At 29.8% G+C, this 19,163-nt stretch overlaps 1 protein-coding gene across 5 annotated transcripts in view; it reads right to left on the bottom strand.

The window, feature by feature from the left end:
- Window positions 1-8,651: 8,651 nt before the first annotated feature.
- The window catches only part of LOC124186293 (synaptosomal-associated protein 25), a 37,092-nt gene continuing 26,580 nt past the window's right edge, over window positions 8,652-19,163 (bottom strand). For 2 of the 5 annotated variants that reach the window (XM_046577855.1, XM_046577857.1), the window contains 4 exons: window positions 15,243-15,291; window positions 11,139-11,256; window positions 10,600-10,873; window positions 8,652-9,559 (listed from right to left, as the gene is read on the bottom strand). In XM_046577855.1, coding sequence (XP_046433811.1) covers window positions 9,497-9,559; window positions 10,600-10,873; window positions 11,139-11,256; window positions 15,243-15,291 — 504 coding nt within the window. In that variant the 3' untranslated portion in view covers window positions 8,652-9,496. Of the gene's footprint in view, window positions 9,560-10,599; window positions 10,874-11,138; window positions 11,257-13,446; window positions 13,496-15,242; window positions 15,292-19,163 lie in introns of all 5 variants that reach the window. The other 3 variants (XM_046577854.1, XM_046577858.1, XM_046577856.1) reach the window with 2 other exon arrangements.

Genomic DNA, 19,163 nt, shown 5'->3' with positions numbered 1-19,163 from the left:
ATAACCCGGATCTGCCCCCGGATTTCCGGCAGCAATCAGGCCTCACGGAGAAACGTTAATTGTCCCCAGAATCCGCGTTTTCACGAAACCAGATTCAATAGCAGATTTTCGAACCTACAGGGCAACCCGAAACCCCCGAGATTCAACGGATGATGATCGCGCAGGTTTCACCCTTTTTTACTCGGAATTTTCAACCGTGAGATGCGGGAAAATTTTTCCCTTAACGCGCTTCATCCGCAGACTAATATCAACGAATTTATGTCTAGGCAGAATATAATATTTACATACCAATTGCGATACAATCTTAATAATTCTATTTATAATTTACTTTATGTTCATACGTTTTTTTTTGCTTCTTTTAATCTTGCTAAGAATTCAAATATACTATAATATGCATGTATATTGTATGTATGTATATGTGTAATATGGAATTTGTATAAGAGCATTTTTGTAATTCAATGTAATACTATAACAATAATGTAATAATAATAATAATAATAATAATAATAATAATAGTACAACTATAAGCAATTTTTGCTGTCTTGATTAATTTTAGTTTTTACCTATCAACGCTTTCTTCACTATTACTTTGCTATGTACTAGTAAAAAGCGATGCAGTGAAATTTATTCTTATATAATGAAATTCTATGTTTGCAATACTTTCTTCCACTTTGATATATATATATATACATATATATATATATATACATGTATATATATATGTATATATATATATATACATGTATACATGTATATGTGTATAATATTGTAAAAATGAATACGTTCGTTACATAATATATTTATTATTGCTTAGAGGTATTTATTATTGCGATAATTATACATAATATACAGAGAATCTTGTGTATACAGTATACATAATATTATAACGTCAAGCCCCGTGCCACGTTAATTATCATCGTTAATTAATACCTCTCATCATTATTCCTTTTCGTTGCTCATTTTTACAAATTAATAATTATTATATCCAGATTCATCTTTTCTCTTTTCCGTTTATCAACAGCTGTATATGTATATTAAATTTGCAAAGCATTGGGAAACGCAAGTGAATCACGTGGCTCACAGGACTTGCGTGTAAGTTACGGAAGAGGGTGAGAGGCATACATATACGTATATATGAAACGAATTGCGAAGAATTTGCAAATAATGGGAAACCTTGTGTACGGAAAGAAAAAGAACTTTCGACGTAGGGAAGAGGACGAAATTTGTTTGCTTCGAGTTTCCTTCTTTTTCTTTCTCGCTTGATTTATTTGTTTCAATCATTTTTTTCTTTTTTTCGCTTCACCTTGACTCTCTCTAAAATTTATGTTCCTACGCCATGCATACACACACAGACAAATATGTATAGTCGAGAGACGAACGGATAGAGACAAGACGGACAGACAGACAGACAGACAGACACAGAGATAGACGGACACGTATATCGTAATATAGAATATATGCTTAGATAATAATAAGGGTGCATGGAGCAAATAGGGTGTGTATGCGAAAAGGACTATTTTGACACATTATTGAAATTAAATATTATAAATAAATACTAAATACTATATTAATAATAATAACGGTAGTAATATTGCAATTGATATTTGTGTGTGTCGCAGATTGATTATTATCAATAATTATAGGTATAAAGATAAATATAGCATTATAGACTGTTGTAATATTGTTCGTTACAACAGAGATGAGATGAATTATTGAAAAAGAAAAAATAATAGATAATAATAATAATAATAATAATAAACACAACAACAATAATCAAACTAATGAGAAAATAAACAAATAAAAAAATAAAGGTTATATTATGTATTATTTAGGGTATGTACCGTACAGATTTAGCCAAATTTAAATATCATCATTATTGTTTTATGCAAATAGCATGTTATAATACATTATTACCGCCGGTATAATTTGTGCGTGCATTTATCATACACGCCTTTTGAATCGATATAGAACGCGGGACAGAAATATCTACTTTATTTATTTATTTATTTATTCAGCTGTTTTTGTTTATTTGTTCAAATATTATATTCTCGTTTCTTTGTCGTTTCTTTCTTTTCTTTTTTTTTTTTTTCTTGTAATTCCCGCATTATTCCGAGCTACTGATTTTCGCAATTAAGATTACGATTATTATTTTCTTTCTTATGACCGGGTTTACTTCTCTTCATTCGATTTAAGCTTTCATTTATTTATCAATTTGTTTATTGATATTTTTTTTTTTTCGTTTCCCGGGTGAATAATTTTTTTTCAACTATCAACTTGACGTTCTAATACCACCGTTACTGAAAATTCGCGGTCGCGGAACACCGGATATGTGATATATATACGTACATACAATCACAGCTGTTTGCCCATCACCAAAAACCGCCCAAGTTCTCGCGATAATAACAATAACAATAATAATAATAATAATAATAATAATAATAATAGTAACAACAATAATAAGAGTAATAATTTAGCCTCGCTATTCATTATTATGATATTTTATATACCTATATATTAATATGGTAAGTATATTATAATAAAATATTATTAAGTTTCAACAATTTTTAGTTCTTTCTTCTTCTACTGTTCGTCTCTACACTGCATAGCCTCGAACGAAATTTTCTATATCATAATATTAATTCATCGTCTTTTTTTTTAGAATTTCTCTCCTGCACCATCAATTTTTCGAGTTTTTTTTTTTTTTTTTTTTTTTTTTTTTTTAATTTTTGTTTCAATTTGTTTTTATTTTGTTTATTTTTTTTTTTGCTCGTATGATATAATATTCTTATCAATATGGAAAAGTTTTAAAATTTTTTAATTCAAATAGTGCAGTGATAAACTTTGCATTATTATATCTGTTTTAATAATTTAACAAGCAACTACTTGGAAATTGAAATCGCTTATATATAATAATGATAATAATATATATATATATATAACTTGGCCAGCGATTGCGAAAAAATTTTATACACACGAACGCTAGGAGATGCTTCAAATTTTTATATTATATCAATAATAACGTATTATTATTATTATTATTATTATTATTATTATTATTATTATTATTACTATTACACGTAGAATTTAAAGCGGTAAACTTAACTTTATTTATTATAGATATTATATACACATTTTATTTACATTTATTTCCCCCCCCCCCCCCCTCCCCCGTTCATTATTTCAATCCGACGCGTATTTATAATAACAATAATAAAAACAATAACATTTTTTTAACGCAAGTATCAATTCTCACGCGTTTCACTTTTCAAGCTCGACGACTGATTTTTAAGGAGAAGAAAAAAAAAATAATTTTGTTTTTAGAACTTTTGCGACAAACGAGAGAAACAATTTGAAAGGAAATTGTGCGAAATTGAGGAAAAAATAATGACCGTAACACAGAATGTTGTTTTATTTAATTATGTATGTAATTAACGTTTAGCGAAATAAGAACAAAAAATCGAACGTACTTTCGTTGCCTAATTTTTTTGCCTCAACCTGCGTGGTAATTACTGTTGTTTTATTTTATTTTTTTTTTCTACTCACTCGACTCGTCGTCATTATAAATACACAATCGCCGTTGCCTTCGATAGCATCTAATCGTATTCAAACAAGAAGCTAATCAATATAACACGCATATCGATATATGTCTGAATTTTTTAAATTTCTCTCGCACAACTAATCGTCGTCAATCATGTATATATAGGTATATACACATACGTATACATACATATAATTATGTATGCATAAAGTTGAAATTATTCATTTACTTGTCTTCTCTCTATATATATATATATATATATAGTCAAGGTATATTAATAATTTTCTCTAATAATAATTCGATAATGACGCATACAATAATATCATAATAGTATAATAATAATACGGGGTATTAATAACAGAATACATATATCTATTTATATTTCTTTTTTTTCCCCGATCACTCTTCTCCTTATCATTTCTTCGTCGTTTAATGCGATGATAAGATGAGAAAGAAAAAAAAAAAAAATCCAAGAAACGAAAATAATAATAACAACAATAATAATAATATTGCTCCATCCCGCGGTAACAATTCTCAATAGTTATATCTTTGTATGTTAATATTCGTGTAAACAAGCCGTATTCATATAAATAGCCCAGCTGTTTAAGTTTCCCTATATTGGGCTAAAATACTACGGTGTTGTAACGTATTTTTTTTTTTTTTTTTTTTTATACTATGTATATATCACTATATACTACATTATTACGTAATAATAATAACAATGTAGTTATAGGCTAAAAGATTAATTAAATCAATAATTCCATCGTTTCATTCTCGCTGTAACATTTCTTCCTATATTTTTGCCCACCCACGCACAGTATACAATATATTATATATAATGTATAAGTAACAATTTTTTCAAGCAATCGCCGAATACGGGACAAAATGATTTTAGAAAAAAACCGATATGAAATATTTTTGTTAGCAGAATGGAAAATCTAGGTGATACAACAACAATTTTCTCTCTCTCTCTCTCTTTCTCTCTGTTTTTCAATATACATACACATATATGTTTAAAAAAAAAAAATTAATCTTAATTTTTTTCTTCGTTCTCTTCGTTATACATTAAAGTATAGATTTTATTCTTACCCGTATATGATGAAATTATTGCGATCGTTGGTGTCGTATTTTACACATTATCTTTTTTCTTTTTATCTACTTATCTCTCACTCTTTGAATATTCTCTTATCGTATAAAACATCGATTAAGTTAATATACCGCGCTGTACAAATTATACCTATATACATATAGGCTTACGATTAATTCATATTTCGTTAAACTACTTTTGATTTCGTCTGCATCAATTTTATCAAACTTTTATCCCATTTTCATTTCTATATCAATTCTTTATCAAGGATTTATAGTTGTTTTGAAGTTTTTTTTTTTTTTCTTTTTCTTTGTCGCGTTGAGAAAATCTAAGATTACGACGAAGAAGAAGGATAAGAAGGAGAAGAAAAAGAAGAAGAAATTAATGTTCGAAAGGCAAGAGCAAAAACTAGAAAGAGACATTTTATAGAATACGTTGAACGTTTGATTGGTTTCGGCGGTTGCTCGAAATGATGTTACCATTTAAATACACGATACACGCTTTCCGATCTGTTCTTTCGTTAAAATCTCTGTACAATTTCTTATCATTCTCTATAATTCTTTCCAATGCAATTATAATATGTATATTTAACAATTTACAAGTGTCGATTATTATTTTCTTTTCTTTTTACTTTTTTTGTTCGTTTGATTTGTTCTTGGAGTTAATCTTACCGTGATCTCGCACATAGTGTGTGTGTATGTGTGTGTGTATGTGTGTGGCATATAATGGTAATAAATAATTAATAAAATAACGTTGAAAACCCCAAAGAGCTTGTCTCGAGTAAGCCGACCAATTGATTGGGAAGAAAAAATTGACGACAGAAACGATGAAATATTTTCACCTAACGTGTACGTTTTTTTTTTTTTGACTTCTTTTTTGAGATTTACCGATCACCGTCGATTCATTTTCTATTTCGAGAGTTTAAGTAGCAATAACAATGACAATGATAATGAAAATTATTCAGACGTACAATAATATTGATCCAAGTATGTAATGGGTAAATTTATGTGTATATATATATTATATATTTATGTATATTATCCAATCTGTTTGAAATATTAGTGTATCTTTTTCTTTCTCTTGCTCTTTTTGGTACTTTTTCCTTTTTTTTTTTCAATTTTTCTTCTTCAATTTTCGTCTAAGAAAATCCAGTAATAATTATACCTCAACTTGTATGTATAATAACAAGTAATAATCAGAATAATACTAATAATGTTAATTACAATTATAATTAAGTATATACATACATATGTGTATATATATATGTATGTATACCTATAGTAATAATAATAACACTCGTAGCGATTTATTACAAGTGTAACAATTGTGTAACAATTGGTATATATATATGTATATTATAACAGATTCGAAGTTTGAAAGAGAAGCCATTAATATTGCGAGAGAAGAAGACAAAAAAAAAAAAAACAAACAAACAAACAAACAACACACACATACATATATATGTATAATATACGTAATAAGAGCGAGGAATGAATATAATAAAAAGAAAAGAAACTGTAAATAAATGGTTCAAATAAAAATTTTGTCGATAAAAAAAAAATTGAAAAAAATTCAGCAGCATGACAGCGTCAGCAGCAGCAGCAGCAGCAGCAGCAGCAGCAGCGGCAATTGTTGTTGTCATTGTTGTAAATTATTCAACAATTATTCACATCACATGCTGTGTATATATTTTTGTAGCTGGGCGAACTTAACTGTTTCCTTTCTTGATTTTTCTTCCGTTAAAGTATACATAGGTATATATGCGTAGGTATTATGGTTGGTATATAGTATAATAGATATATAGATATATTGCGGCGTGTGTGTGATGTACAAGTATCCCTTTCGAATTTATTTTTAATTTTTTTGTTTTTTTTTCTCTCGTCGTATAACACGCAGGTGAATTTCGACGAGATGTTAAAGAGCTAGAGAAGAGTTTTCTTGTTTGCTGTGAATGAAAAATCTGTATATATTATAAATATACATATTGTATAGTTGAGTCGGAGTTGTGATGTTAATAGTAATTGGAATTATTTCACGGAACAGTTTCTGCAAACAAAAAAAAAAAAAAAATCGTTGAAGAGGTCCTCGAAAATTTGTTTTATTATTATATAAACGGAAATTTTTTTTCTCTGCCTGAGTAAATGATTTCATCTGTGGGATGAAAACGGGGAAAGAAAATGATGATGATGTCATTTTGTTTCTTGTTGTTCTTGTTTTTTTATTTCTACTCAAAGAAAAGATCCGAAGAAAAATATTGAACCGAACGTTTTTTTTTACCATGAAACAAAAATGAGAAACCAATTCTACGAATTTACTCTTATGCATTCAGGGGTAGGTGATATATTGTGTAAATATATTTACATATACAAATATTACGGGAAAATATTACCAATCACGAAATAAATCTTTGCATTTTTTTTTTTTTTTCTTTGTCAACGCGTAAAACGATGATAGTAATAACAACGACTGAAAAATAAATATCGGAGTGACGTGTTCGATGATAAATTTTTCACATATGTATGAATATAAGTGTATAACGAGGGGATATGTTGGTTTTCTTCTCATCGACATTGCGTATGTAACATGTGCATAAACGTAAGTGTATGTATAACATTGTATCGCGTCGGTTTTGCGCACAAGTTGAGCAACAAATTGTACGGTGAACAATGTGTTTCGAATAGTTCGAAGGTTGGTAAAGACAGAATAAAAAAAAAAATAAAGAAATAAAAACTTGTGTTGTATGCTACTGAAATTTTTGAAAAATATTTGAAATTTCCGTGTCACATCGGATGTGCAAATATATGTTTCTAATATGTATCACAATGTAGTACGAGAAAGCGTGAATGTGAATCATTTTCGATCTTTGCCTCAAGTTTGAGGATAAAAGGTGCTGAGAAAAAAAAAAAAAAAAAAAAACAGTAATTGAAAAACGAACGACAGGGACTAAAAAAGCACACAATAACGAAGAAAGAAAAGAAAATACACACTGATCACGACAGACAATAGAATATCATTATTGCTCAATGCGCTTATTATATTATTTATATATATATATATAATACTGTAGTCCATCGATTATACACGTCAATATTCATGCCACATACACATAATATGTATGCTTTTATAAAATTTAAACATGCGCTACATGTTCTATTCGAAAGTTTGAGAGAGAAAAAAAAAAGAAAAAAAAAAAAATTGGGATCACGTTTCGATCAAATTTGAAGTTGAACTAAAATCGTGGTATGCAACAATCATTAATGATGCTACAACATTTACACGAGTAAGAGGGGTGACTAAAAAATTTTTTTCAATCGGTTGAGAAGAATTATAAATTATAACAATTAATAACAATATCGATATCATACAATATTTAATAATTTAAACGTAGATGTATATATATATATATATACGTATATATAAATATATAAATGGAGGACCTCTTTTTGATCGATGATTATAATCCCGTGTTTAGGAAGCGGAAGTGAAGGCGCAGAAGATGAAGGAGGTGAAGATGACGAATAGCGTCAATAATCATCGTCCGTCCGAAATGTATATTTTTTTCTTTTCTTTCGGTTCTTTTTTTTTTTTTTTTTTTGGTTTTTTTCATTACTACGTTTTTGTTTGTTACTCATTTTTTTCTCTTACGACTTGAGCAGCTTGTTCGTACGCTGATTGGCCACAGCGATCCTCGTTTCGTTGGACTCCCCCTATACACCACACACACACGCAATATAAATTTACTTTTTCATTTTTGTTTGGATCATGTTTTGCAATTTTTTTTCCACTTGTCGTAGAATTGGAAGAAAAAAATAATATACACATGTATACGCGTACATAATTTAGAGGATAAAATTGAATAATTTTTAGCAGAAATTTCATTCGCACAAAAAAACCGAAGTCAAATTTCATCGATTCAAATCAAATAAAGCAAAACAAAATTTTCTACGTTGTTCCTTTTTCCATTTTTTGTATTCAACAATCTTCCCGTTTTTGTTTTCGTTCTTTCTTCCTTTATTAATATCATAATTTTCTTTTTGTCTTTTTCTCGCAGTATTAGTCAACACCATTATTTTGGGATGTAAGTTTTTTTTTTCCCCCCCAATAATATTAATTACGATGATAATAATACTAATAACAACAAGAGTAATGATGACGACGACACCGATTAAACAAATAACGACAAAGACAATAATAAAAATAGGTTTAATAATGCCGTCGGTTAGGAACGTCACGAATGTAATAATAATAATAATAAAAATAATAATAATAGTAGTAACAATAATAATAATAATGATAACAGTAAAAATTACTCAATCAAGCTACGCGAGAAAAAAAATCCGATTATAAACGGAGATTGGCAGGTCAAGGAACTTTGAAATTTATGTCGAAATATCGAAGAGACGAGGGGGGGAGCAAAAAATTAAAAACAAACACTATTTTCCAAACTCCCCAAATTCTCCCGACAATCGTTTAAGTACAATAATATTATGTCTATTATAAATAGTAATCTATACTCCGAAATTAATATAATTCCGAAATTACGGGAGGCGAGGAAGGAAAAGTGAAACCGCGAAGCAATCGCGATTAATTGATTATTACGTTATACGGTGGATTAAATAATATTATTAGTTACGAAGCAATAATAATAATAATAATAATAATAATAACTGATAAGGTGTAAGTATGACGGGATATATACATATACATGTGTATCACGTATACATTTCTACATGCAGATGCGTGTCGGCAAGGTGTTGGGATAATATATAAGTATAGTAATAGATATATGTGTAATAATAATGATAATGATAGTAATAATAACAACAAAATATCTGAATTTCGATTTCATTAGAACGTATTCTCGGGGAAACTTATTTAAGTAGCTGATGAGCGCGTTCGTTGGCCACCTGTATCCTCGTCTCGTTCGACTCTCCCTGCGTATTGAAATTCACACAAGAATAAAACCAATGCAACTTTGCGTGATACGAGTGTAGAAAAAGAGAATAAAAGAGACAAAAGAGGAGTGAAGAAAAAAAAAAATTAAAAAAAAAAATGTCAAAATTCATCACGTCTCATTTATTATTCATCAATTAACTTATTTTTATTAGATATTATATGACTTTTCCTCAACCTCGACCGCGAATATTATTACGTGAAAGTCATTCTATCAGAGTCCACGAAATTCCACGATTTATATTTTTCTTCTAATTTTTCCTCGTCGAAAAACAAGAAAAGACAACGATAATTACACCGATGTATTATTTTCGACACGTTTCAAAATGTGCGTGTATGTATAATTTTACTTACCCTATCAGCAGAGTCGTTGTCTGTGTTTTAAAGGATCAATTGATATTACACACGTGAAAAAGAAAAAAAACCGATTGAGATGTACTAGAAAATTGTAATTGTACTTGAAACGGCAACACTGACAGTCAATGACGTTGAACGCCTGTGCACTTCCAGAATTGTGAAAGAAAATAGGGTTATGTTTGGCTTGCGATTAGCTGAGCCATCGGCAAATTTTATTCGGTCAATTACACGAATATGAAACTACAGAATACTCTGTGCGAAAAAATGCGATGAAAAAAATACTTTAAAACTAAATATGGCCGACTCAGAGTGACGCGTTATTTTCCCACCAGATGTCACAGCTATATATTTTCCTTCCCAATTGACGAGAGCGAGGTTACGCTGTGAATCGTATTTCGGCTCGTGCGATATAGAAAAAAAAAAAGAAAAAAAAAAAGTGGAGTCTAACGGCTTTTCACTAATATTATATATACATTGAATAATCACGCGTGCCCATCGACAACGGTAACGATATATATTAATATGTATAACGATGACGCGGTGTGTGAAAAATGAGAAACGTGAATATTTGTTTGAGGTTCTCTTTTTTTCGGTCTTTTCTTTTTTTTTTTTTATTCGTGTTTGTTGTTCTTCTCCGTTTTTCACGGCATCTTTTTTTCCTCACCTTGCGATTGATCCTGTCGATTTGACGATTTTGATTTTCTAGCTCACTGCCCATGTCGATCGCCATGTTGCGCAGATTCCCGATCATCGTGTTCACCTGTCCCATGTTATCCTCCATCTCGTCCTCCCTCGCGTCGTTCGTTATCTTCGCGATGTAGCCACCCTGGGGTCCCAAACCGTTCCGATCGTCCATCACGCGCTGCGGCTGATTATTCACAACCTTGCCGTCGTCGTTTCCCTTCCACGTTCCCTCGTCCTCCTTGAAACTCGCTCCTCTGCAAGGGTGAAAAAAGAGGAGGAGGAGGAGAAGAAGGGCGGGGAAGGGGGGGGGGGGGGGGGGGGGCGAATCATTACTTTCAAATTTCACAATTTTTCTTCCATCTGTGCGGTACTTTTTTTTTTTTTTTTTTACTCCTATTTTACTGATTTCAAAAGACCGGAAAACGGTAAAATTTTGGCAATTCTTTTCTTACGGCTCTTGAAAACTCGAGACGAAACGAGATGTTAGGGAAGAGAAAAAAGATATCATGTACGGCTTACTTGTTACATGGCAGAACGCAGAGACCGCAACATTTTTCCATACCGGTAAGATTCTTCTCAGCTTCCCTCATATCGGCGTTGATCTGATCCATCCCTTCCTCGATTCTGTCGAGTTGCTCTGTTGTCGTTTGTTGTTTGTTTTTTCAATATTTTGTTGTATTTTTTTTTTTCAATTTTTTTTCGTCATCGTTTTCCATTTCGAGGGGAAAAAAAAAAATTTATCTCGTTTAATAAACAAGTTGTATGTATATACAAACACACACGCACACACACACACACACATACATATATATATATATATAACAATTATACATGTATATAATATATATATATATATGTATATACATATACATAAACGATACAGTATGTAGTAATATGCATCATCGTATGTAACGATGTGAGAAAAAAAAAAAAAAAAAAGAAAACAGCAACAACAACGACAAAAAACTATGACAATAATAACAATAACAATCATCACTCATCTATATATTCTCACACACCTTGGAATATAATATAACGACGAACGTATATAAGCCTGTCTAAAAAAAAATTAAAAAAAAAAAAAAAACGCATAAACCGCGACTATGGAATGAATGAATAGGAAAAAAAAACATTAATTGACAGAAAATTGAAATTGAAGAATTGAGAATAAAATTGTCTTAAAAAAAAAAAAAAAAAAACAATTGCTATTCCCGAACAAAATCCGCAATAGTAACAGTTATTATTATTATTATTATTATTATTGTTATCATTATCATCATTACCATTTTTTGCGTATATAATTTGAACAGTTTGATAAACGCGTCAAATTAGTGAAACTTCTCTTTCTGTTATACGAATATTATGTACGGAATTACTGGTAAAGTGAAAGCAAAACAAACGAGAATAAAAAAAAAAAAACGTATAAATGAACTCCAAATGCAAAAACGATGAACGAGAATTTCAGCAACTATGATTTTCACGAAAAATCTACGTTTCATGTCCGTACATAAATATATATACAAAGAATCGTGGTGATGTGTGATGAACGAAAAGTGATGGTTCTTTTTTCAATCGTGAAACGTACAAAAGAAAAGAAAATAATAAATAAACAAGAAAATTTAAACGATATGTAGAAAGAACAAACCGAAGAGAGAAGAAACGTGTTAAAGTTATAGGAGAAAGAAAAAATTTAAATCATAAATATACGTTATGTATTGTACATACGAATATCCATCACACACAGATACAGAGATAGAAATAGAGAGAGTAAGAGTGACTGAGTGAGTGAGTGAGTGAGTGAGTGAGAGAAGGAGAGAGAGAGAGAAAGAGAGAGAGAAAGAGAGAAACAGTTAAATGTCATTAGGGTATAATTAACGAATCGATTGTAGATGGTATTAATATAGCTAGTATTATTAGTTTAATGGTAGTAGTAGTAGTGGCGGTAGTAATAATTTGTTGTAACATTATACTCTGATTTTTCACGATTTCCTTATTTTCAATAATAAATATCATTTTTCTTCATTCTGTTTTTTTTTTTTTCTATGGGATTTCTTCTCGTATACGCGAATATATACCATACACACTGTATATATATATACACATATATGCATACATATACTATAAATATAGTTCTCTAGCTCTTTTCTTTTTTATTTTCTTGTTGAAATACAATTATTGCAGAGATATAGGACACGTGTGCATATATATATATATATGTATAATATACATGGGTTTATAACAAGGGCTAAATGATGATGTATATAAGAGTAATGCGTATATGATCTAAGCATTTGTCATATAATACATATAACATGTGTATATATTATGTATAATATGCGACGTACAATAAGTATGGTTAAGGAGTCGATAAAATTGTTGTTATACCGGCACGGAAAAACCGTAACCAGAAAAGAAGAAAAAAAAAAAATAAATAAATAAAAAAAAGTGGTTGAAAAGAAAAAAAGAACAACAATATTTGTCCACGTACTTGTAATTCCTCCTTGAGTGGAAAATTGATACAAACAAAAAAGCCGATTGAACGGGAAAAAAAAGAAAAAAAAAAAAAACCAAGACTACGATGATTATAATTTTTTCCACGTGTCCGTTTGTTGTGAAAAAGAAAAAGAGGAAAAATAGGAAGTACATAGTTGTGCCTTATATTTTCTCCGACGTTTGTGTGTTCGGCAAAGTTATATTTAAATAATTTTCATCTGTTCTGTTTCTGTTTCTGTTCACCTTCTGTAATTCACCTGAATCTTTCAATCGACGTATAACAAATAAATGTTCACAATAGGCTAATGTTTTATATATACACTACGTGGCTTACCGCCTTGCTCGTCCAGCATTACGAGGGTTTTCATCCCGACCTCGTGGCCCTAAACAGGGTAACCGACCAATCAGAGACGTTATTATATCTGGATATTGTATAAGCGATTTTTTTTTATATCGAGTTATATATATACATATATATATATTTCTCCCTACATTTTACGCTAATATCAAATTGTTTTCATTTACTTTCACTAGGTTGCGCAAAAACTAAGTAAAAATTGAAAAAATTTATAATAATTCTTTTTACTCGACACGCACACTTTCGTATAATATTCGATTATTCCTGAAAACTGGATTCATCGATAAATTATATTTATTTTTTTTTTTCTTCATCTCTCCTTATCGACGATGATCAGATTTTCAAAAAGTTTGAACATTATTTGAATTATATGTTATACACATCGTTTCACCTCCATTATTTTTTTTCTTTTTTGTGGTCGTAAATTCAATTATTTTCCGTTCTTTTCGTTCTTTGCTTGAAAAGTGAAAGAAACGTTCGTTTTTTAAATGTCTACGAATAAGGGAAAAATGATGATTTACGGGGTGGAGGAAAAGGAGAAGGTGGAGTTTTCGAAACTACAGTTATAACCGTACATCGCACGTATTGCCTATAAAATTCGTGTACCTTTTTTTTTCTCCTTCTCATTTTCCTACCACTTGTTCTCTTCACCGATTTATCTTTTCTGCGTCTTTATAATTATCTCTTTCTCGTCCACATCTGCGATGAAACTATATCATCTACGATTTTATAAATACAATACCTTCTAAATCCCTACGTGATTTCTACCTAGTAATGTAAACTACGTTGCTATAGGCTATACTTTTTACTCTCTCGAAAGAAAATGAAACGGGATTCAATGCAGGATAAGTTATTAGATAGATATATAATATAAATCTATATAGGTAGGTATAATTATAATAAATATCTATTATATATCTATTATATATGTGCTGGAAAGAATAAATAAATGAGTGAGTAACCAACGATTAAAAAATATATCCTATCTGCACTTGTGAAACAAAATTGCGCGAATTACTTTATAGTATCGATATTGAATTATTGTGCGAAGAAAGTTCAATGAGGTAAATAATACAATAACGAGGATCACGTGAAACTACTTTCGGTAGTTCGAATACGTGTATATCTATACGTATATATATACATATGCATACATTTTCTATGTATGTATGTATGCATGTATATACAATGTAATATATTAAATTACGTTATGGTATCGTAATGTTAATATACGAAGTGTTAAATAGATAGTTAGATTGTTAGTTAGATATGGTTAGTCAGTTAGTTAGTTAGTTAGTTAGTTAATGATGGAAAAAAATCAATACAAGATTAGATAAAAAGAAAAACTAGGTAAATAAGATGAAAAAATTGAAAAAAAAAAAAAATTTGGGTTACGTTGAGAGTTAAGAGAGACAGAAAGAATGAGAAAGAGAGACAGAGACATAGTGAGACAGAGAAATTGAGAGGCTAAAAAATTAAAACCCCTCAGAGGGCGTCTGAATACAAATATTATAACGATAGTTGTATAAGAAAAATCATCGAAGAGGGTCGTTGTTATGTATGGAAAGAAGGATAAAAAAAAATCGAGATATTGAAGGGAAAACGAGAAGGAAGAAAGAAAAAAAAACAAGGAAACGAAAAAAAAACAAATTGACAGGCTTTCTCCCTGCTGCCGTTACTCAAATTAGTTTGTCAATTCAGCCACATGCACACCAGCACCCGCGTATTATGTTTAATGACAAACACGAGGGTTCAATGTGGATGTAGCTTACCGCCTTGGTGGTCCAACATCATCAGAGTGTTTGCGCCAACATCTTCGCTCTATCGAAGCCACGATCCCCCAAAAAAAAAAAACGAGAAAAAAGTGAAGAAAAAAACAAACCAACAGTAACAACGAATATATGTATATGTATATATATACAAAGAGAGAGAGAGAGAGAGAGAGAGAGAGAGAGATATCTCAAAGTATATATATATGTACATATACATATATACCATGAGTTTCCATACACGCGGAAAAATCTGTGCGCCTGACGCACTGAAAAAGGCAACCGGATTTACAGTCCGCCGTATTCAGGTTGAGCACCGTATCCCAAACACCAATTATCGACCGTGTCTCGCCACAGCCAACGCGATGCGGTGCTTAACCTGAACACGATGGATTGTAAATCCGGTTGCCATTCTCAGTGCGTCAGGCGCACGAACCGTTCCGTGTATACAGAAACTCATGTTACGTACATATACATGTGTATATGCATAAAAATGTATATACACATAATATAGGGCATGTGAGCACACAAGAGGACCACCAAGATTATTAATTATAATTATACTTGTCAATCTTCTCAATCGATTGTGCAATTCATTTTTTCTATAATAACAAATGAATAATTCAACGATTATTATATTGAACGTAAATGATATTTTGAAGAAATGAAATAAAAAAAAAAATTATCAATCTGATATACTAAAGATAAAATAAACAGAAAAATTAAATGAAATACGTCAAAATATAAACTGGATTTTACAATCGATTGAGAAGAAAAAAAAAAAATTACTAACGAATTCACATTCGTCGCTAAATATAATATTGCGAACATTAGAAATAAAAATACTGACAAAATAAATATTCAGTGATAACGTGTAAAATTAAATTAATCGATATACTAAATAATGAAAATAATGATAATTGAATATAATAATTCGTGGGTTATTAATATTAATAATAATAATAATATGATTAATAGGGAAAGATATGGATTTACAAACAGACAAACTACTGCTATTAACGGTACAATTACAGTACGGTACAGTATTACACTAGAGTAATATATATATATAGATAAACGTATACATATACGTGGAGTATCCGATGAAAATTCGAGCTACGTTTCAATCCTGATTCTATCGAATTTTATTTACGAATTTGATGACTCGTTATTTTTTTATTAAATTATTTTCTCAATTCTTTTAAATATGGTCTCGTAAATATTTTCCAACCACTGAAATTTCTTTATTAAAAATTTCTCCGAATCACTGAATTTGGTAATGGGAAACACCAGACAAGATTATTATTCATCGTTATTCGTTGATTAATTAAAATTTTTTCTTGTCTACCAATTGTTATTATCATCTTCTTTTTTTTCTTTTTTTTTTTTTTGTCAAACTACATCATAGGCGTGAGAGTAAAAATACAAGGAAAAGTAAAGTCGAGGATCAACATTTGGAAAAAAAAGGAAAGTAAAAGAAAAAAAAATCAATCAAAATTCGAAATAGTCTGCAGGATTTTAATCAAACGGCATCACCGAATGGACATCGAATATCCCTCACACATATGTATCAATGTGTGCGTGTAATATAATACGAAGACTGGAAGCGACACAGCTAAAAGCTTTGGTGAGGCTACGAAGTATATATATATATAATAATGTATATAATGTAAAGTAGACGATTATTTAAAGGAATAATATTTAGAATATAATATAATATTAATGATCATATGATTTTCAATCACGATCATGACGATATTATATTACATTTTACTTATTTTTTCACTTTGTTTTTTTTTTTCCTTTTTGTCTTAGCTGTTAATCAATATAACAGGACAAATGAAATATACTGTATTATATTTGTGCGAGTATATAGTATTCTGAATATCATAATAGCGTAGTAGTAGTATATCTGAAAGTAGTGGGTATGGGTAGATATATATAGCAATTTTTTCTTTTTTTTTTTAATATTTCTTTTTCTGGGTGTCGGTGATGGGAGTTAATGGAAAAAAAAATCGTATTTTTTGTCGCTTCTTTCTGCCCGTTAATCAGTGATGTGTATAATATATAGATATGCGTGTCGTTTATTTTTTAATTACGTTTTTACCTTGTTTTTGATTTTTTTTTTTTTTTCCTTCAATGTTTATGTATATAATATATATACACACTCAACACTGCAGCCCAGCAAGCGTGTCTACACAGTCTACGACAGTATGTATATATATATTTTGTATTCTCTATATTTCTAGTTTTTTTCTCAAACTTTACGAAGTTTTTCGTTACCTTGAAAACAGAAAAAAAAGGAAAAAAAAAACTCCCCGAGAAAAACCGAAAAGAAACCGCGAATTTTATCGCGGATGAATTATCCATAGATACTCGAGAAAAGAACAGTGCGTGATTATTTCTCAATCAGGAAGTAGAGGAGAAAAATAAATTTAAAAAAAAAATGCATGAACATTTTTTCGTTTCTCTTTGTATGTCCGTCGAAGAATGTGAAAGACAAACTACGAGAAGAATTCACGACGAAGAAAAACTCGTTTGGTCAATTGATTAATTGAACCAAATGAGAAAGGGAAAAACAATAAAAATTCTTGTGTCCAATTTGAAGGATGAGAATGAAAATTGATGAAAAAATTTTACGTATGCGTGTGAAAATATTATACAAGTACGTAATAATAATCGAGTGTGTATATAGGTATTAATAACTAACTGCCATAACCATAAACACACCTTACCAACGAACCAACCAACCAATAAGCCAGCAACAATATTTTATTAAAACGAAAATATTATTTCACTGAAAGAAATAGACGAGAAAAAGAAAACATTGTAGAAACTAAAAAACGTTGATGACACGACTCTACTGATTATTTGTTGTATAAAAATATAGATATACGTTAAAAGCACACGCGATTCGTCTTACCTTATTTTATCCTACCTATAGACTACGACCTAATTTTCAATATAAAAAAATTAAAAAGAAAAAAATGAAGAATAAATTAACAAAAATGTAATAAACAAATAAAAGCGCATTCTCCAAAAATTATACTCAACGCGTTTCTCTCTTATTTTTTTCCTGCTATTTTCCTGCTGCGAGTTGTGCCAACTTTTCTCATTCGAAGTGAGTGCGACAATTATCGGAGAATGCGCTATATATACAATATATATATACATGCACACCGCCGGCACGTGTGTGTAATTTGTATTGGAAAAAAAAAATTGAATGCAATTTTGCCTCCGCAGTTTTTCTTGCATTTTGAAAAATTTGTTTTGAACCTACGCGTTAGTTTCAGTATAATATAGTATCTGTATGGTATATTCTGTATGTATATACACAGTTGTGTTTTTTTTTTTTTTTTTGTGTACATGTATATGTATATATGTACAGAGACATTAAACGAGTGTAATTAATCATTTTTAAACCAAGTCTCGTATTTATAATAAGTTTGTTAATTATTTTTAATTTGTATTTTTTGTTGCTTTCACGATATATTGCTTAGATTATATAGCATTATTAGTTATATCATCGTATTTAATGAAAAGTTGTACGTATACATAAAAATTTAAGGGTTTTGGTGTAGGTCAAGTTGTATATATTTATATATATACATATATATATATATATATATGTGCAGGGGATTGTGTTATTTTTCAAACACAGATATCGAATTTTTTTTTTTTTTTTTTCTCTTGCAATTTTCTCGAGCTATAACAAAAATTTGTTGCAGCGTATATATATATATACTTACATATATATATATATATATATATATATATATATAAAACAATATGAAAGATGAACGAAAAATCGGAAAATAAAAATCTACCGTTTAATAATATAGAACGTAATATGATGTGTTTTCGAAGAATAGAGCGCGAAAGAGAAAAGAGTAAAAAAGATAATCTGATTATAAGATGAAAGTT

This window comes from Neodiprion fabricii, chromosome 7, assembly GCF_021155785.1.
Source record: "Neodiprion fabricii isolate iyNeoFabr1 chromosome 7, iyNeoFabr1.1, whole genome shotgun sequence".
Taxonomy (NCBI): domain Eukaryota; kingdom Metazoa; phylum Arthropoda; class Insecta; order Hymenoptera; family Diprionidae; genus Neodiprion; species Neodiprion fabricii.
Note: the sequence above shows the minus strand (reverse complement) of the source record. Positions and strands in the feature narration are given on the sequence as shown.